This window comes from Schistocerca gregaria, chromosome 7 (assembly GCF_023897955.1).
Source record: "Schistocerca gregaria isolate iqSchGreg1 chromosome 7, iqSchGreg1.2, whole genome shotgun sequence".
Taxonomy (NCBI): domain Eukaryota; kingdom Metazoa; phylum Arthropoda; class Insecta; order Orthoptera; family Acrididae; genus Schistocerca; species Schistocerca gregaria.
In genome coordinates this window covers 117001110-117022749 of record NC_064926.1, presented here as the reverse complement: position 1 = coordinate 117022749, position 21640 = coordinate 117001110, and the positions used below count along the sequence as shown (strand labels likewise).

Here is a 21640-nt window from a genome sequence, read left to right as displayed (position 1 = left end):
AACACTGGTAGCAGTTACCTCTGTAAAATATCTGGGAGTATGCGTGCCGAACGATTTGAAGTGGAATGATCATATAAAATTGATTGTGGGTAAGGCGGGTACCACGTTGAGATTCATTAGGAGAGTCCTTAGAAAATGTAGTCCATCAACAAAGGAGGTGGCTTACAAAACACTCATTCGACCTATACTTGAGTATTGCTCATCAGTGTGGGATCCGTACCAGATCGGGTTGACGGAGGAGATAGAGAAGATCCAAAGAAGAGCGGCGTGTTTCATCACAGGGTTAAATGGTAGCCGTGATAGCGTTACGGAGATGTTTAACAAACACAAGTGGCAGACTCTGCAAGAGAGGCGCTCTGCATCGCGGTGTAGCTTGCTCGCCAGGTTTCGAGAGGATGCATTTCTGGATGAGGTATCGAATATATTGCTTCCCCCTACTTATACCTCCCGAGGAGATCACGAATGTAAAATTAGAGAGATTAGAGTGCGCACGGAGGCTTTCAGACAGTCGTTCTTCCCGCGAACCATACACGACTGGAACAGGAAAGGGAGGTAATGACAGTGGCACGTAAAGTGCCCTCCGCCACACACCGTTGGGTGGCTTGCGGAGTATAAATGTGGATGTATGTAGATGAAGATGACAAAAAATAGTGGGACATGCTGGAAGAGCCATGTGGGCTGGTTCTGAGATATTATTCCTAAAAACTAACTACTACAGTAAAGTTCACGAATGCCTTGTAATCAAGGAGGGATCTCACTTGGCAGTGGCGTCTCTGGACAAAGTGGACCATGAATGGCTTATAGCTTTTGTCTGATGTCATCTGGTGGAGTGGGAAAACTCGCTTCAGTGTTGCACTTGGCGGCAAAGGAGTTGCCAAGATGGCCAGGAATAGAATAGTAATAAACCCACCTGATGCTCCTGGGGCACACTGCATTTCACTGCACTATTTACGCTACATTGCACGCAATATTCCAATTACTGATACCGGGAGAACAAACAATACGTCCAGCATCAGGCCCGTAGTCAAAAGAAGAACCTTGGGGGTGCACAACTCAGGAAGATGGTGTAGAAAAATTGTGGTAACACTACTCTTAGTAAATGAACCATGACAGAACACCGAAACTGAATGCAGAGCAAGAATTCTGTTGTGTGCGCATACTCCAGAAAAATACAGGAGACAATAATGTGAGCCATGTGGTGTTGTGCAGGTGAGCTGGCGAGAGCACAGCGGAAAAGTGTTGCCTTGTTGGAGCAGAACAAGAGATTGCTTAAATGACAGTTCAGCCTCCGATGGAAGTGACCAGTGAAGGTATTGGGTGGGGGGGAAGGGGGCTGGTTTCCTATCTGCACAGCCCGTCATCTGCTGCTACAGGTGGAAGCGATGGAAGGAGTCACACCAGGATCAAATTGGTTACCATTGTTGCTATTCTTTACTAGTTTCTTTACGGTTGCAGTCTGTAGTTCAGTCACAGTAATTAGAGAGAGTGTTGTGTGCTTGTGAGTTGTGCTTGTGTGAATGTCTGTGTGTTTTCTATTTTGGAAGAAGGCATTTTTGCCAAGCATTGAAATGTACAGTATAGTTCTCTTTTTATTGTGCCTATCTGCGACATAGTGAGTAGCAATCTATCCATTTCATCAGCAGATTGAATGGCATAGTGGTCCAGCCGGAGGACTTATTGGTCAGCTTCGATATGGTATCGCTGTTTACCATGGTTCCACTTGATGATGTATTGGAACAGCTGGATCGAATTTTTCCTCCCAATATTTTAGAACTGTTTAAGTGTTGTTTGACGACCATATACTTCAAGTGGAATGAACAGTTTTATGAGCAAACGGATGGTGTGGCTATGGGAAGCCCCCTAAGTCCTGTAATTGCAAATTTCTTTATGGAGAAATTCGAAGAACAGGCCTTAGGTACTGCCAGCAAAAAACCAAATGTATGGTTCCGATACGTGGATGACACGTTTGTGATGTGGAGACATGGTAGGGAGGAACTAAGCCGGTTCCACGAACATCTAAACAGCATGAACTCGAGAATTCAGTTTACATTGGAGGAGAAGGTAGACGGCAAATTACATTTCCTCGATGTGCTTGTTTCTATAAACGAAAATGGTAGTTTGGGCCACTCAGTATACCGCAAACCCACGCACACGGACCGTTATTTGCACCAGGATTCGAACCACCACCCACAACAGAAGTAGGGTGTTATCAAGACGTTAGCGGACAGAGCTAGAAATATTTGTGAGCCTGAGTTGCTCGACGCTGAGATGGAACCTCTCCACAATGCACTAATGAAGAATGGATATTCGTCTGCCGAAATAAAACGTGTGTTGAGGCAGCCATGCAGAAATCATATTGACGTACAGGCTACTGCCAAATCTGAGGTTTTCCTGCCATTTGTTAAAAATGTAACGGAAAGAATAGGGAGGATCTTGACGAAGCGGAATATTACCATAATTTACAAGCCCACCAGGAAGATACAGGAATACCTTAAGCCTGCCAAGGACGCTTGCAAACCTTTGGAAAAAGCTGGAGTGTATAGGATCCCATGCAGCTGTGGTGATGTTTATGTGGGTACAACTAAAAGAACTGTTTCTAAACGTTTGGAAGAGCACAAGGGAAATTGTAGAAGAGGAGAAACGGAATGATCAGGTGTTGCGGAGCATGCTTTCCAGCCAGGGAACCACAATATTTGTTTCGAGGAGACGCAAGTACTAGCGGCCACAAGCGGATACTACAAAAGGCTCTACAGGGAGGCAATCGAAATCACTAAACACCCAAATAATTTCAGCCAAAAGGAGGAGGGCGTGAAATTAAACGGTATATGGATGCTGGTTTTAAAGAAGATATGTACCACCCGTCCTCTACTGGGTGATGGTAAGGGCGATCAACGGCGACGGACAGCGGCCAATTGCACTGACGTTTTCAAAACACGTGACGTCACACCACGGCGCGGGAGTGCACGGACACAGAATTTAGTGGCAGTCAGTAGTGAGCCAGTGGGTGTGTTGGACCTTCCATCGACCTAAGGATCCCCTTGAAGGTGTCTCTCGCAGTCGGAGACGAAACATTGTGAATTGAGACAAAATTCATCAACCGACCACGGCATAACAGCCCAGATAATTATAATGGTCAATTCATAATATTGTTACTAGGCATATTTTTCCTTTTACGAAATGCAGCATCATATAATTCATATATTGCTTGGATCTGTTATGTACTTTTTATGCTAAAGACCCCATAGAGTGAGTGAGCTGCACTCCTTTAAGGCAGCAAAAAATGATGTTGCAAAATGTTTTTCTACAGTTAGTTCCATTTTATAAAGTGTAGGTGATTCTGATGTTGATATTGGTGTCTACAGTTGGTAAAAACCATTGCTTAAATATAGATGACTGCTCTCTGTTCATCTAGTAGGATTCTCATATTAATAAAATGATCTTTATAATACTTATGTATAGCTTTTGAAAAAGCAATTTGTAGAAGCTAATACTTCAGTTAAAAAATTAATAAATCACTGGTAAGCAGCATGTACACACACATTTTTAAACTGTATTTATAGTGCACCTATGTGTTGAGTATCATGCAACATTAAGTTTCATGCAACATTTTACAAAAGTTCTGACTACACTCGGGTAATTGCCATCGCTGATAATAGGTACGTAGGTACCTATATTTCTGTTTTCCAAATGTATGGAGTCTTTTATTTCAAACTGTCTCTTATTTACTTATTTATCTTGTTTGGGATTTAATTGAAAATGGTCTGGTCCTGGGAGTCTCCAAATCTCAGGGCTCTGTCCTTAGTCTGCCACTTGGCATACTGTGATTGCAATGAATGTTAGCGAGAAAGAATTTGTAGCAACCAGCCATAATTTTAGTTTACAAATTAATTTTATTTCTCTTACCTTTTTTTAAGTCTAGGTACAGCAGCTGCACATGAAGATTGATGCTACGAAAAATTAGTAAGAGCCTTGAAGGTTGCTTTCAATACAGACAGTGTTTTCTTTCATCCAATAATTGTGTATACAGAAGCATTAGCAGAACTGGAAGCTACAGGCCAGTTTTATATCAATCTGCAAAGTATTTATCAGTAGACTGTGATTTTTTTCAGTGTTATTTGTATAGCATTCAATAATTCTAATGATAATTTTTCTATGCCCTATTTGTATACAGAAGAAGACACATCTCCACACCACCTTCAACAAGGGCCGCTCCCCACTGCCTCTGACAACCATGTACCTGCCAGCCCTCCCTCACACATTCCTAACCGGCAAACTTTCTGCCTTGTCAAAGCTTTAGTCCACATATATGTATAGCTGTACTGATTTTCTTCTCTTACTATTACAAGATAAATACATACATTGATATAAATAGTGGAGATGATAAATTATCAGTTTCCTGTTTCAGAACAATCTCATAGTTATTTACATTACCAGTTTTAAAAGGAAAAATTACACTTTGAACTCTTCTGTTGAATAACAGCACTTCTCTATTAATTTCTTCGGTTTATTCTTTTAGGTATTTAAATTAGCTGTCTTCAAAATCATGTGGTAGTCTGCTGTAAAAGGAAGAGGAAGAGGAAGAAGAAGAAGAAATTATCCCTATTGTATGTGGGCTGCTATCTGCAGCCTTTTTATTACTTGTAATTCTCTGAAAGTTTTCCTGTAATGTACTTCACTGTTAATAGCTCCATGTTCTGCTTTTAGTTTCACAATCATGATTACCTACAATATTTATGAAGAGTAGATGGTAATTATTTTATATTTTCTGAAAATTTCTCTACAAGGCTGGGTGTTGTTTACCTTACCTACCACTCTTGCTTCCTATTTCTGTAGTTTAAAAAGTTTCTCAGTGAAGACTGCTTCCGTGCCCCTTCCTGGACCTCAGTACCATACCAAAGATGTGGAATTTTCTTAGATAGGTTGGAAGCAATGAGGATAAAAGGGATAGAAAACAAGTGCTTTTGATGATATTTGCAGAATAGATTGCAGGTTGTGGAACTCGCATCAGCTCATTCTACTCATAAAATCAGATTAGTATCTGATGCAAAGGAAGTCAAAATAGGTGTACCATAGGTTACAATGTCAGATTCCTTTCTGTTACATATTTATATATATGACATACACACCTCAAAATCTGCAGCTAAGAGCATGTTGTTTGCAGATGACACTAGTGCAATAGTGTTCAGTATTGAGGAATCTGTATTCATAACAACTGATTAAGTCCTTAAGTCCTTTCATTCATAGTTCAATGCCAAAAGGCTGGCCGTTAATTTGAAGAAAACCAATCATATTCAATTTGGAAAAATGAATTGTAACCACGGTCTCCAGCTGGTACTGGTCAGAAATGAGTTATAAAGAGTACGATGCACATAACTTTTAGGAATGTATGTTAATCAAGACTTCAGCTGGAAAGACCAGGTAACTATATCAGTGACTCAGTCCTACATGTTTTTCTCTGGGAATTGTTTCTAAAGTTTGCTCCTCAGATAGTGCTAAAATGGCTTATTTGGATTACTTTCTAACCCTTGTAGCTCATGGAATAATTTTTTGGGATGAAATTAAAACGTCTACATCTATACTCAGCAAACCACTGAGAGATGCATGGTAGGGGGTATGTCCCATTGTACCAATTATTAGGGTTTCGTCCTGTTCCATTCACGTATGGAGCATAGATGCCGCCATGCATGCAGTAAATATTGTAATCTTATCTTCATGACCCCTGTATGAACAATTCACTGGGGTTGTAGTATATCCCTAGAGTAATTGTTTAAAGCGTTTCTTGAAACTATGTTAATATACTTTCTTGGAATAGTTTATGTCCATCTTTAAGAGTCTGCCATTTCAGTTCCTTCAGTATCTCTGTGACACTCTTTCATGGATTTCACTAACATGTGAGCATCCATGCTGTCCATCTCTGTATACATTAAATATCCCCTGTTGATCCTATCTGGTACGAGTTCAATATTCTAGGATAGGTCGCACGAGTGATTTGTAAGCAATCTCTTTTGTAGACTGATTGCACTTCCCCCAGTATTCTACCAATAAACAAAAGTCTAAGTCTGCTTTACCCCCAACTGAACCTATGTGATCATTCCATTTCATATCCCTACAAAGTGTTACACCCACATATTTGTACGAGTTGGCTGATTCCAACAGTAGCCCATTGACATTATAGTTAAAGGATACTGCATTTTCTAATTTTGTGAAGTACACAGTTTTACAATTCTGAACATTTAGAGCAAGTAGCCAATCTCTGCACCACATTGAAGTCTCATCAAGATCTGGCTGAATATTTATGCAGCATCTCTAAGACAGTACTTCATTAAAGATAACTGCATCATCTGTAAAAAAAAGAAAAAAAAAAAACACCTGATTTTACATTTTACTGTTTATATGACCTGCAAGTTCATTAATATGCAACAAGAACAGCAAGGGTTCCAACACACTACCCTGGGGCACATCTGAATTTATTTTCACATCTGATGATGACCCTCCACCCTAGATAACATGCTGTGTCCTCCCTACCAAAATGTCCTCAATCCAGTCACAAGTTTCACTTGATACCCAATATCATTGTACTTTTGACAATAAGCGTAGATGCAGTAATGAGTCAAATGCTTTTTGGAAATCAAGAACTGACTGTCTTGATCCAAAACTTTCAGTATGTCATGTGAGAAAATTATGAGTTGGATTTCACATTATCGATGCCTTAGAAAACTATGCTGGTTGACATTGAGGAAGTCATTCTGTTCAAGATACTTCCTTATGTTTAAGCTCAGAATATGTTCTAAGAGTCTACAACAAATTGATGTCAAGGATATTGGACCGTAGTTTTGTGTATCACTTGTACTACCCTTCCAACATACTACCCTGGGGCATGTCCGAAAATGTTATAAGATTCTGCAACAAATTGGTGTCAAGTATATTGGACGGTAGTTTTATGGATCACTTCTACTACCCTTCTTGTAGATGGATGTGACCTGTGCCTTTTTCCAAGAACTGGGCCCGGTTTTTTGTTTGAGGGATCTGCGATGGATTATAATTCCAAGAGGAGCTAACTCAGATGCAAATTCACTATAGAACCTGACAAGGATTCCATTAGGACTTGGAGCTTTGTTAAATTTGAACGACTTCAGCTGTTTCTCAACACTACTGACACTACTACTTATGTCATTCATCTTTTCAGTGGTAGGAGGATTAAATTGGGGCAACTCTGAAACTCTCCTGGGTTTTCCATTCTAAAGGAACATTTGAAAGTGGAGTTAAGCATTTAGCTTTTGCATTGCTACCCTCTATTTCAGTTCATGTTTCATTCACTGATGACTGGAAACTAACTTTGGTGCCACTGACAGCATACAACCACAATTTCTGTGGATTTTTGTGAAGTGTCGTTTGACAATATTCTGCTATGGTAGTCATTGAAGTCATTGGGCATTGCTCTTTTGCCGACCGAACATGTATCATTCAGCATCTCTCTACAAATAACCCTATGCTTTGTTTTACAACTATTGTGCAGTAATCTCTGTTTCTTTAGAAATGTCTTTACAGTGACTGTATAGCATGGAGGTTCCCTTCCATGATGAACTGTTCTACTGGGTACATATCTATCCAGTGCATGGTCAACTATCCTTTTAAATTTGAGCTAGAGTTTCTCTACATGCTCCTGACCTGTGCTGAAAGTTTAAAGTTCCTGATTGAGATATGACATTACTGATATTTTATCTAGCTTACTGAACAAACATATATATCTTTCTTCCATTTTTAGTCCTTTGTACTTTGGTAATCATTGTTGCCACAACCGAATCATGGTGGATGTGGACATTCTCAAAGAGGCCAGCTCTATTTGTCACCATTGGATCCAGTATACTGTATTTCCATCATGAGTGGGGTTCCCTACTATCTGTTTTACGTAGTTTTCAGAGAAGGCATTTAGTAAAGTTTCACAGAATGTCTTATCATGCCACCACTAACAAAACTGTAATTTTCCCAGTTAATTGTTGGATGATTAAAGTCTCCTCCAGTGTTTACAGTGTGATAGGGGAACTTATGTACGAGTAAACTGAGGTTTTCTCTAAAGTTTTCAGTTACATTAAGAGATGAGTCTGGTGAGCGATAGAGGGATCCAGTTATAATTTTATGCCCACCCCTGATACTGAGTCTTGCCCAAACAATCACACATGCCGTTTCAATTTCTATCTCGGCGGATTTGAGTTTATTGCCTACTGCAACAAATACACCACCTCCATTTCCCATTTGCCTGTCTTTTCAATATACATTTAAATTTCCCCCCAAAATCTCACTGCTATTAATTTCAAGTTTCAATCAGTTTTTTGTACCTAGCATTATGTGAGCTTCACTGCTTTTCAGGAGTACTTCAAATTCTGACACTTTGTTGTGAATGTTTCGGCAGTTTACCATTAGGATTTTAATACTCTCACCTGTGGGAGGCATTTCTTTCGATCTTACACTGATAGTTCTGGGTTTCCTACAGGTATTGTTATCTGGATTGGATGGAGTCGATTAAATGAAATTCTCATGTTACAGAAAAGGGCTACTTGAATCTTGTCACAGTGTGCAGCTAGAGCACACTACAAGCCCCTACTTGAGTAACTGTGTTTGCTAACTATACCCCTCCCCCACTCCCCCTCCCACCATGTGTGTTGGTGACAAAAGCTAGAGCTGGTGACCTACAGCACATTATTGTGATTGCAAAAAATTTTGAAGGAGGGCTTGTAAGGCATACATAAGGATAAGTTTGGTACTTTTATTATTTTACAGTTGATGATTTACGCATGCAGGGTTGATGTTTATTGTACAGGGGAAGCAGTAATTTTCTCACAATCTTTTATAAATGCCACATTTTTACAGTTATGCAATTGTTTTAAAGTATATATTAAAAACAAAGATTCCAAGGCTTACCAAGCGAAAAGCGCCGGTAGACAGGCACAATAAAATAACACACACACACACACAAAATTACGAGCTTTCGCAACCGGTGGTTGCTTCGTCAGGAAAGAGGGAAGGAAAAAGAAAGATGAAAGGATGTGGGTTTTAAGGGAGAGGGTAAGGAGTCATCCCAATCCCGGGAGCGGAAAGACTTACCTTAGGGGGAAAAAAGGATAGGTATATATATACCAAGCGGGAAAGCGCCGGCAGACAGGCACATGAACAAAACACACAAACACACACACAGAATTACGAGCTTTCGCAACTGGCAGTTGCTTCGTCAGGAAAGAGGGAAGGAGAGGGAAAAATGAAAGGATGTGGGTTTTAAGGGAGAGGGTAAGGAGTCATTCCAATCCCGGGAGCGGAAAGACTTCCCTTAGGGGAAAAAAAGGACAGGTGTACACTCACACACACACACACACACACACACACACATCCATCCGCACATACACAGACACAAGCAGACATATTTAAATATGTCTGCTTGTGTCTGTGTATGTGCGGATGGATATGTGTGTGTGTGTGTGTGTGTGTGTGTGTGTGTGTGTGTGTGTGTGTGTGTGTGCGTGTGCGTGTGCGTGTGCGCGCGCGCGAGTGTTTAAATATGTCTGCTTGTGTCTGTGTATGTGCGGATGGATATGTGTGTGTGTGTGTGTGTGTGTGTGTGTGTGTGTGTGTGTGTGTGTGTGTGCGCGCGAGTGTACATCTGTCCTTTTTTTCCCCTAAGGGAAGTCTTTCCGCTCCCGGGATTGGAATGACTCCTTACCCTCTCCCTTAAAACCCACATCCTTTCATTTTTCCCTCTCCTTCCCTCTTTCCTGACGAAGTAACTGCCAGTTGCGAAAGCTCGTAATTCTGTGTGTGTGTTTTGTTCATGTGCCTGTCTGCCGGTGCTTTCCCGCTTGGTAAGTCTTGGAATCTTTGTTTTTAATATATTTTTCCCATGTGGAAGTTTCTTTCTATTTTATTTATACACACACATACACACACACACACATACAGACACAAGCAGACATATTATATTTCTCCTCCTCCTCCTCCTCCTCCTCCCCCTCTCCCATCCTTACCCCAGCCTCACCCCACTCTCCGCTCCCACCTCCCCTGCCATTCGCATGACCTCCCATGAGGGAGTCACCCCTTCCCCCCCACCCCCACCCCCAACCCCACCCCCACCCCCACCCCGACTGAAGAAGTGCCCCCCCTCCTTTGGCATCTGCCGGTGATCGGGCTCCCTCCCAGGAATCCTCTCTCTGGTGTCTCTCAGGCCAGAAGACTGTTACCACCACTCGACCACGAGATATACCATCTGTGGGCCCCAAGGTGTCCCGTTCTCTTTCGGTTCCTGATCTTGCAGATGCCTTTGCTCCCCTTATGTCCCGTCCTCCTCCACTTCAGAAAAAGAAGAACAAACATAAATCCCAAGTGAATGCGTCTCCGGTGACCCCAGAGGTACCAACTCCCCTCTTGCAAACTTAGTCTGATATCTTATTTATGGATGTCGCTCCATCCTTGTTGGTGACAACTACTGACCAAGTGAGCTGACCTCATCCTTGGCTCCTTCATATCTGCCTTGGGCTCACACACACGAACGTCCAGTGGAACTGCAGCGGCAACTATCGTCACCTACTGGAAGTGCGTCTTGTCTCCTCTTATTCTGCGTTCCGTCTTGTCCTCCAAGAAACGCATTTCCATTATGACCACTCTTTCACTTTATGTGGTTATTGGGTGTTCTGTTAGAATCGTGCTGGCCCTGGGATAGCGTCTGGTGGGGGTCTGCACTTTGGTTCACTCCAATGTCCTTAGTGACTGGATCCCCCTACGTACCACCTTGGAAGTGATAGTGGTTAGAGTGCAAATGACTGGCAATCCGCATTTGCAATGTCTACCTCCCTCCAGGTAGGCTACTTGCTTATGTTGCACTATCTACCTTACTTCAGCAACTCTCACCCCCGTTTCTCCTCCTTGGGGATTTTAATGCCCACCATCCACTGTGGGGGAGTGTTACATCAATGGCTCGGGGTATTCTAATTGACCAACTTACCACGGACTTCGATTTGTGTCTCCTCAACGATGATTCCCCTACCCACTTCAGTGCCGCTCATGTCACCTTCTTTGCTATCAATCTCGCGATCTCCTCCCCTGCCCTCATGGCCTCCCTACATTGGTCATCCCATGATGACCTTTGTGACAGCGACCACTTCCCAGTGACACTATCGTTCCCCTGCTGCTGCCAGGCAGACAGGCCCCGACGTTGAGCATTCTGCCGGACTAATTGGCCTTTATACATGTCTATTGTCCGCTTTGACACCTTCCTCTCGAATTCTGTTGATGTAGTCTTGCAAGGCATCTCTGCCGCTCTTCTTCATGCTGCTGGCACTGCTGTCCCATTATCCACAGGGCCCCCTTGTCATCGACCGGTAGCATGGTGGATCAAGGACATTGCAGTCACTGTCCAGGACCACTGACGGGTGCTGCAGCGATTTAAGGGACACCCCAACCAGACTAACATTTTTACTTTTAAGCATCTTTGTGCTAAGTCTTGTTACATTATTAAGTTGAATAAAAAGAAATGCTGGGAGCACTGTGTTTCCTCCCTGAGGACATATGCCTCTTTATTGCAGGTTTGGTCGAAGGTCCGTAGCATTCTGGGCCACCAGCAACAGTCAACTGTCCAGGGTCTGGACATCCGAGGAGCTCTGTGCACTGATCCATTGATCCTCACAGAACTTTGCGACACTCTTTGTGATGGCATCATCGTCCGCTTCCTATCCTCCTGCCTTTCTCCAACAGAAATGCAGAGTTGAACAGACCCCCCTCCATTTCATCCCGCACCATGTTGAGCCCTACAATGCTCCTTTCACTGAATGGGAATTGGTGCAGGTTCTTAGCCCTTCACGAGACGCAGCCACGGGGCCAGACTCCATTCACAGTCAGATGCTTTAACACTTGGACATTCCCCAGAGGCAACAGCTCCTCAAGGTCTTCAATCACATCTGGCTCACGGGTGCTTTTCTGTCACAAAGGTGAGACAGTATAGTTATTCCCATCCTTAAGCCTGGGAAAATCCCAACATCTCTTGACAACTACTGCCCCAATAGCCTTACAAATGTGCTTTGTAAACTGCTTGAAAGGATGGTCAACTCCAGATTATGTTGGGTACTCAAATCTCAGGACCTTTTGTCACCATATCAGTGTGACTTCCAGGTAGGGCAGTCTCCAACTGACCATTTACTCGGATTGGAGCCGGCCATCTGACAGGCTTTTACTCACTGCCGGCACCTTGTTGCAGTGTTCTTTGACCAATATAAAGCGGATGACATGGCTTGGTGCCGTCACATTTTAGTTACACTCCATGACTGGGGCTTCCGTGGTCCCCTTCAGATTTTTATGTGTGAGTTTTTACCTTACCGGCTCTTTTGGGTTGGAGTTGGCATTTCACTCAGCACCCCTCATATTCAGGAGAATGGTATTTCACAGGGTTCTGTGCTAAGTGTCACGCTCTTCCTCATTGTTGTAAATGGGCTTGTGACCTCTGTTGGGCCTCTGGTTACCCTGGCGTTGTACATTGACAATTTTTGGTTTTGGTGCAGCTCGCACTCGATGGTACTGGACTCGCATTCGGGAGGACGATGGTTCAGTCCCGTCTCCAGCCATCCTGATTTAGGTTTTCCGTGATTTCCCTAAATCGTTTCAGGCAAATGCCGGGATGGTTCCTTTGAAAGGGCACGGCCGATTTCCTTTCACATCCTTCCCTTACCCGAGCTTGCGCTCCGTCTCTAATGACCTCGCTGTTGACGGGACGTTAAACAGTAACCACCACCACCACCACCCACTCTATGGTGTCTGCTGAGTGCCAGCTCCAAGGCGCCATCCATCGCACCTCTATGTGGGCCACCACCCATGGCTTCACGTTTTCTTTCTCCTAAAGGTGGGTTATGCATTTTTTGTCATTGACCCACAGTACACCCTGATCCAGAACTTTATTTAGGCAACGAGCTCCTTGATGTTGTAACACAGTCCCATTTCTTGGGTCTTAGTTTTCATAACAAGCTGACGTGGCTGCCCCACATTCGTCACCTAAAGACTACATGCATGCGGAAGCTTAATGCTCTCCGCCTCGTGGCCCACACATCTTGGGGTGCAGATCGTTCCACTCTTCCCCATCTTTACTGCGCTCTGATTTTGTCCAGAATTGATTAGCTCCTTCCACTGTGAAACTCCTTGGCCCTGTCCATCATTGTGGGGTGCACATGGCTATTGGTGCCTTTCGCTCTAATCCTGTTGATAGTCTCCTCACAGAAGCAGGGGTTCCCCTCTACACGTCCAACGGAGCCAATTCCCTGACCATCCTGTATACGCTGTGCTCTTCGCCAATGTGGGATGTCTCCCTCCTAACACCCGCCCACGGGTGGGATTGCTGGTTGGCATGCTTCTCACTACCCTCTGCCAGGATCTCCATCTTCAGTCACTGGGCTGCACCCCTTGTCTTACCTCCTGTAAACCCCCCCCCCCCCCCCCCCCCCTTCTCTTCCAGGGTCCTAAGGTCTCTGTTGCTCCTATGGTTTACTGGTGTCTTGTATGTGCCACTCTCAGAAGGAGTCCACTGTTTTATGTTGTTTACGCATTGGCCATACCCAGCTCACCCATTGTTTCCTCCTACGTAATGACCCGCCCCCATAATGTGGTTGTGGCATCAGACTGATGATATCTCACATATTGGTGGCATGTCCCCTTCTTTCGACCCTTTGCGCTAAGTATAGTCTTCCTGCTTCCTTAAATTTAATCCACAGATGGTAGACCTGGTCCTCAGTTTCCTCTGTGAAAGTGGTTTTCATTTCCATGTATAAGGTTCTCCTTTCGTCTTGGAGCAGGGGCGGGTTGGCTATGATTGGGACTCCTTTTGCAGTCTTCATGTGACCTCGCACCTCCCTCCCCCCCTCGTCTACTCCCCCCCTCCCTCCCCTTCGCCCACTCCCCCCCTCCCCCCCCCCCCTTCTTCCAGTTTTAGATTTGACCTCACCTTTTATGCATATACTGTGTGTGTTTAATGTTCATTCTTTTATAATTTGACTCCTCTGACTGAATCAGTTCACTTTTAGCACACTCTTTCTTATATAACCCCCTTTGGAATCGCGGGGCTGATGACCTCGCCGTTTGGTCCCATAGTCTCTCAGTTAATCACTCAATCAAAATATGTGTGTATTTTTAATTTGTGTGTCACAAAAATAACAGTAGATAATCAGCTCTCTACTCACTCACTGATTGTCAGAGGGATAATATTACTGATTCGCAAAATAACTAGTTGAAAAAACACCCCTCACTTATGAGAAATTGGATGCAAATTCAGCTTTGAGTTTACTGCTCATTGTTTCAAAATAGAGCAGCTATTCCACTCTGTAATTCAATAAAGGGAAAATTTTAAAAGAACAAGTACTCACTAATTATGCAGTCTTACAAGGTTCTGAATCATATTTTACTCACTTTCAGCTTGCACACTTCTCACACAGACCTCCCTTGAACACTTCAAACAAATTGGGACACAGGAAGGCAAAAGGCACATTTGTTGTTTCAGTGTCTGCAGCTCATCTTGTATGTGAAATATTCTTGTGATGGTGTCACTCAACTCTCGCGGGGAGCGTCTTGTAGAAGGTTTATGCTTCGTACGAGTCTCAGCAAGATGTCTTGCTAGAATCTTCATGAAGATCAATCTCACCTTTATTCCTCCTTTTGGAGAAGCTTTATCTACCACATAAGAATTCACATCACAAGCATCATTCACTAATCTGAAGAAAATGGCCAAAGGTGTCTTCTCGTCTGACAACTTGAGGAATAGGCAGTATACACCACCTTTTATCATATTATATTGAGGATCTTTGTTTAGTGCATGGGCATAAAAGAGATCAGAATTGCAGCTTTTGGTTTCTTGAGCACAAAGGAAACACGTTTCATGTTATCTGTAAAATGATAAACAGTTGTCTTCAAACGTAGTTTCTTATTAGGAGGAACCTGATGTGATATTTCATTTTTATTTCTTTTCAGTGTGCTGATGTGTGTGAGGCCCTTAATTTAAAAAAAATTCAGTGACAAGTTCTACTGATGAGTACCAATTGTCACCTGTAATACTTCTCTGTGCGTTTTCAGTAAGTATTGCCAATCGAAGTAAGTCTGTGTGGAAACACTGTGACCTCTTTCATAGTTTGAAAGTGTGCTTCTTCAGTTTCAGCACTGAATGAACTTCTCTCATCTTGATTATTCAAATCACTTTAGCCAATAGCCATATGTGAGCCCATCCATATCTTCTTAGTTATTGAATTGTATTGCTCGCAGCTATGTCATACCTTCTTTTCTTTTTTTCAATAAAATTTCTTGGAAAATCACAAATACTATCTCCTTTACTCACTTTCAATTTGTCTCCTGCACTGTGGAGCTAAGTGAGATGTTCCATAGTGTTGGGTTAATGAATGTTGTACCTTGTGAACAGTGTGTCACCCAAAAGAATGTACGAGGTGCTATCCAAAATTTTTGGGACTGGTGCTGCCATCTGTTGAAACCTTACCTTTGGACTAATGGTCACCATCACCCTCAAAGTAGCTCCCATCCACACATACGCACTGGTCCCAGCACTTCTGCCACTAGTCAAATGTTTTCTGGAAGTCCTGTTCTTTGAGGGTGTTTGTCACCGCCAGTGATGCTTCTTGAATCTCCTCTAGAGTGTCGAACCAACGGCCTTTCAACTTTAATTTTGGTTTTGGGAATATTGTGAAGTCGCAAGGTGCAAAATCTGGTGAGTACGGTGGGTGGGGTACAACCGCCATGTTGCTGTTTGCTGAAAAGGTTCTGGTGAGCAAGGACGTGTGACAGGGTGTGCTGTCATGAAGCAGCAGCCAATTCCCTTGACGCCAACGTTCGGGCCATCATTGCTGCACGCTTTCATGGAACCATCACAATAGTATGCGGAATTAACTGTTTGGTTGGGTGGGATGAATTCTTTATACAAAATTCCCTTGGTATCAAAGAAAACTATGATCAAGCTCTTCACTTTGCTCTTCGCCTGTCTCGCTTTTTTGCATCTTAGAGAGCCCAGGCTCTTCCCCTGGGACGATTGTTGCATTGTCTCTGGGTCATAACCAAGCCATTGCAAGGGTCTCCTTAGCACTTTTCCCAAGATTCACGCAGAATTTGATACACAAGTGCTGTTCTGTTCGCGGATCCATCATAAAATTGCTACACACCAAATACAGAGTATCACGGTAATTACTGTGGACATGCAACACGTCCTCCCAGCTGAATGCCACTCTGCACACTTACTCATTAGATATGCAGCTCTTGCCAGCTAGCGGTGCATAGATCTACTACCCCTACTTTCCAGATAGCAGCATCAGTCTCGGAAATTTTGGATTCCACCTTGTATGTTCACTTTACGTTGTAAAGAAAGTTGGGTGGCTGTTGTAGTTAATTATTTTTGTGAGCCTACCATGCAGTGTGACAGGGCTGTGTTCGAATTTGTAACCCTGTTGTGACATGTCGGTGCTGGAAGAGAGCTGTAATCTGCTCAAGCTACCATATGACATTAACCTTTTAGTGTCACCTCTTCTGCATTTTATGCAAAATTGTACAGTTTCAGTTACAGTAGCTGATGAACAGATCTATCTAACTTCGTAGCTCAGTGAAAGATTCCAAAATATATGTGGCTTGCTTTGACATCAGCTATTAAATCCATTCATTCAGTCAATGTTATTTTTATGTAACCAACTTTCAACTGTTTTTAAATCATTTACATTCTTCCACACACCCTTTTGCTCCTTGGCCCCCAAGGCACCATCAAGCTGCTGCAGCTAAAGAGAAAATGCTCCACCACAGTAGGTGGAGGGGTTTACTCACTGTTGCACCTCGTCAATGTCTGGAGCAGATGTGACTTATACTTCACCTGCACATTCAAAATGAGAGTGCACTGTGGGATTTCACACATTTAACAACAACCTGAGACTACATTTTTCAACATGCATGAACATCTTTCATCGGCCTAAGACAATAGAAGTGCAACATGTTATCCTGTAGAATCCCATGTTACACAACATTTGGGCTTCTATTTGCCTTGTGAATTGTAGATATAAATGTGCATCTCGTGTAGATAGTCATCCAACACTAATAAACTATAATAAAATAAATGTGAATGCTGAACTGTGGCTGGTTGTTGCAACTCCTTCCTCATTAATAATTTCTCATGTTATGTGTTTACCAATTGCACTGTTACTCATAGTAATACTTTTCAGCCATTCACAGACAACTTAGACTCACATTTTTTCATCCACTGTAAGGCAGATAAATAAAACTCATTCTTATAATTTGGCTTAGACTGTAAATCTTTCTTTCAGAAACGTTACTCACAGTTGTGGCCAGTAATTTGCTTGAATCAAGATGGCGATATTACAGAGATACATTACAATAATCGAACCATGGGACCTCTCCAAACACCATCTCACATAGTTGTTCCTTTTTACCATGCCTATAAGGTAAGTTAAAATACACTTCATGTCAGTGAAGATCATCACCATTTACGTATTATCAAATGTATTTTTCCCTTTAAAATAACATTGAACTAGTGTTGAGAAAATGCATTGATTCTTGTTCTCATCATTGGTCTTCCTTTTTTGTGCCAAGAACAAGTACCAATACCAAATTATAACTGAGTGGTGGCATGAATAGTAGCACAAGGTGCAGTAAAAGTGTTTGACAAGCCAAATACATATGCAAATTTAAAAACAAAGCTTATTAAGTAGTATGTTATACAGTGAAGACCACAAAATATATTTTTACAGTATATCAAAAACAAGAGAGATACAATAAAAGAAATGAAAACTAAGGTAAAGAAGGGGGGTGGGGGAGAAAACAAGTGAATGCTAGGTGGTACAGTAGACTTGTCATATCATATAAAAACGAAATATGTATATATTAAGTTTTACTGCTAAAATAAAGTTCACATGGCTAGAATGAAGAATGAGAAGAGGAGGGGATCAGAGATGTCCATTGCCAACCTTTATTTATTATATATATTCACAACCTAAGAACAATGCTATTATAAAAGAAATAGACATTACTGTTGAAGTAGGTGTGGCCAGTGGATATGCTGAAAACTTTATTCGTGCAATGAGAGAGAGAGTTTTTAACAGGCGAATACCACATACAGTACCATCTATTGAGAAAACCAAATTTAGTTCCTTATCTTACTTTTGCTTAGTTTGTGAAAAAATAGGCTAGTGTGTCAATTAAGCCAATGTAAAAAATAGTGTACACAAAAAAATATTGGGTTACTTTTATGCTTTTGCCTTGGTAGCAGGACACACAAACATAAAAACTCTGGAATATACAAAATTGATTGTGGTTTGTGTGACATAATTGTAAAAAAGTATCTGTATGGAGTGTAGCCATGTATGGATGTGAAACATGGAGGATAAATAGTTTAGACAAAAAGAGAATAGAAGCTTTTGAAATGTGGTGCAACAGAAAAATGCTGAAGATTAGATGGGTAGATCACGTAACTAATGAATAGGTTGCTGAGTAGAATTGAGGAGAAGAGGAACCTGTGGCAGAACTTGACTAGAAGAAGGGATCTGTTGTTCAGACATGTTCTGAGGCCTCAAGGGATCACCAAGTTAGTATTGGAGGACAACGTGGAGGGTAAAAATGTTAGAGGGAGACCAAGAGATTAATACATAAGCAGATTCAGAAGGATGTAGGGTTCAGTAGTTACTTGGAGATGAAGAGGCTTGCACAGGATAGGGTAGCATGGAGAGTTGCATCAAACCAGTCTCTGGACTGAGGACCACAACAACAACAACAACAACAACAACTTATAAAAACAACAGCACCCTTGGTCCACATTTAAAAATGAAGGACGCATTCTGTCCTCAATTAATGGCCGCTTGGAAGTCTTGCATATTGCTTCCAAAGGATGGGATTTGGACATTCTCATGGAGTCTGAAATTTATATTCATCATTCTAATAGTTCTCGTCAAACAGATAATGAATAAACAGGGTCAGCTCACAGTTGATTGTTGATTGTAATTGGTGGCCTGTTGCACATGTAGATTATTTCCAGGTTCTACTGTATATCCTTCTTTTTATTTTTCCTGCATACTTTCATCCTTTTTATATGGGAGTCTTGTACCTTTGTTACCTCCCCCCTCCCCCCCCATCCCTTCCCCTACTTTTAATATGATGTTCAATGTAACTTTACTTTTTGTTTACAGTTTGTTGACCAATTTCTGCTTTTGCATGATACTAAATTGTTGTCTTATGCCACCATTCTCTTTATCTCCCATCCATGTTGTCCCTTCCTCTTGGACATTGCCGATGTCCTTTCCCATCCTTCCCTAACGTGATGGGACTGATGACCTCACAGTTTGTCTCCTCCCCCAAATCAACCAACCAACATTCCTCTTGAGCTTTTTCTTTTTTCTTTTCTTCTTCTTTTTTTTTAACTAATCCCCAACCCTCCCTCTCTTATTTATTCCCCCTCTCCCCCTCCCTTCTTTTTTACCTTCACTCTTTATTGGCAGTCACAAATTACATACACAGCCTATGTAAATCCAATATGTACTACATTCTGTTGTTTGTCATTTTGTTAATGTTCACTCATTTTGCAATGGCATATTTCAACCAGAGTTTTGCCAATAATTTACCTTCATCCAAATTTTAGACTCATATAATTAGTCATGTAAACTGATTTTACTCTTTAACCTCTGCAATGTAGCTGCACACATTTCTTTATGCTTTTTATCAATTTTATCTATTACCAAAATTATATTTATTTTAATTAATTATTATGTCGTGTTAGTCACTGTTCGTGAATATGTCTAACAAAAAAGACTTCGTCAAATGGCACCTTTTTCCTCCCACATCTTTCCATTCTTGATTTTAGCCATTTGAACTTTGTTTTAGCAATGCAGCTTAAGAAGATTCTGTGTTTTGTAAAACATAATGTACGTGTTTTGTAAAACATAATGTACGTGTTTTGTAAAACATAATGTACGTGTTTTGTAAAACATAATGTACGTGTTTTGTAAAACATAATGTACGTGTTTTGTAAAACATAATGTACGTGTTTTGTAAAACATAATGTACGTGTTTTGTAAAACATAATGTACGTGTTATGTAATATGACACATTTTTACTGTGCCATCTAGCTTTCCTGGTTTCTCCCCCACCCTTATGCTTTAATTTAGATTTGGGTTTCATTTTCATTATAATTTTCCTGCTTTTGATATATTGTAACAATGTATTTTATGGTCTTTGTTGTATAACATCCTATTTGATATGCTTTTTCCTTAAATAATTTTGCATCTGTATTTGACTGTTGAACATGTTCAGTGCTACCTTGTGGTACTACTCATGCTACCTGGTGACAGTGTTCGTTTCTTTCTATGTAACATCACGTTGTCTCACGCAGTTGTACTCCGATGACATTACTTTTATATGATGCTAGACCTTGTGTATGAAGCTTCTATTTTAATTTCTATTCTTTTAAACTGTTGTTAATTTTGTTAAATGCTAATTAAATAAAAGCTGTGTTCTGCATGACTTTTGTAACCTTTCTGCACATCTTTTGAAGAGGAAACGTGTCAGTAAATTAGAGTTGCTGAATGGCAAGTGACTAAATTTTTTTTCAGCAGCCATAACAGCAGCTTATACAAAAAAAGTTATATATAATGGACATCAAAATCTTGTGATTCCTTATCTTTCAAACATGTCTTCCATAGTGGTTGTAAAATGCTTTTGCCCTTCATGATACAGCAATTTTGGTTTTTATAACACTGTAGTATTCTTGAAATTAATGATTGCTTTCAATTTCTTTCAACTCAAAATGTTGTAATGGGAAGTGTTGTCAATGTGTTTCAGAGCAAACATAAAAGTTAATAATTTGTGAGTAAAGGAAAGAACTCGCCAAATAATCATCATGCGCAGCAAAAGAACGAAACTTCACTAGCTTTTGGATGAATCCTTTTTCAAGCCAGAGTATACACACGTCTGTACAATGTCAGGATTTTTTTTAAAAAATTTTGTGTTGCCTGACGATGATTTAACACTTCCACTATTTGGTGAATTGCTTCCTTTACTCACAAATTGTTTCCATGCTGCTTGAGCTTTCCATATCATAGACAAAAAATGATTAGAAGTTGTGTTTCATATATTTCTTTTTCTTCCAGAGCTGTAGAAAACAGTTTGTCCTCCACCATCATAATAACAGAAACTCATTATATGCTTTGAGGAAGTTTCATTTCCATTGCTTTATGACTGTTATTGCAACTGTTCCACTTGCGATGACTGATTTTGTGTCCTGTTTTTTTATTGAAAGTGGTAACAATGTGAGAGGCATTAACAGCTTTTTGTGCTAACAGCACCGGTACTCTACAAATGTGTTAATTCATTGTGAATGTATTACTCCTTTATTTTGGGTTCAGTTTTGAGTCTATAAGAGTATAGAAAAATTTTGGATGTTATATGGAGTTAGCTTGTTCAGTCTGTTTCAGTTATTTTCTGTGTCCCATCATATAAACTCATGAAATTATTGGTGGAAGTTTCATTTTTATTATTTTATGAATGGTGTAATTTTTCAGCTTGTGATTACACTCAGTTTTTAGTGATAATTTTTCTGTTTCTCATCGACTTTGGTAAAGCTACTCAGTTTTCTTGT

General features: G+C 41.2%; 1 protein-coding gene across 1 annotated transcript in view; it reads left to right on the top strand.

Moving 5' to 3' along the window:
* LOC126281339 (gamma-butyrobetaine dioxygenase-like) overlaps window positions 1-21640 on the top strand; it is a 74729-nt gene that overhangs the window by 44742 nt on the left and 8347 nt on the right. The window contains exon 8 of the mRNA XM_049980224.1: window positions 17322-17459. Within this exon, the coding sequence (XP_049836181.1) occupies window positions 17322-17459 (138 nt within the window). The remainder of the gene's footprint in view (window positions 1-17321; window positions 17460-21640) is intronic.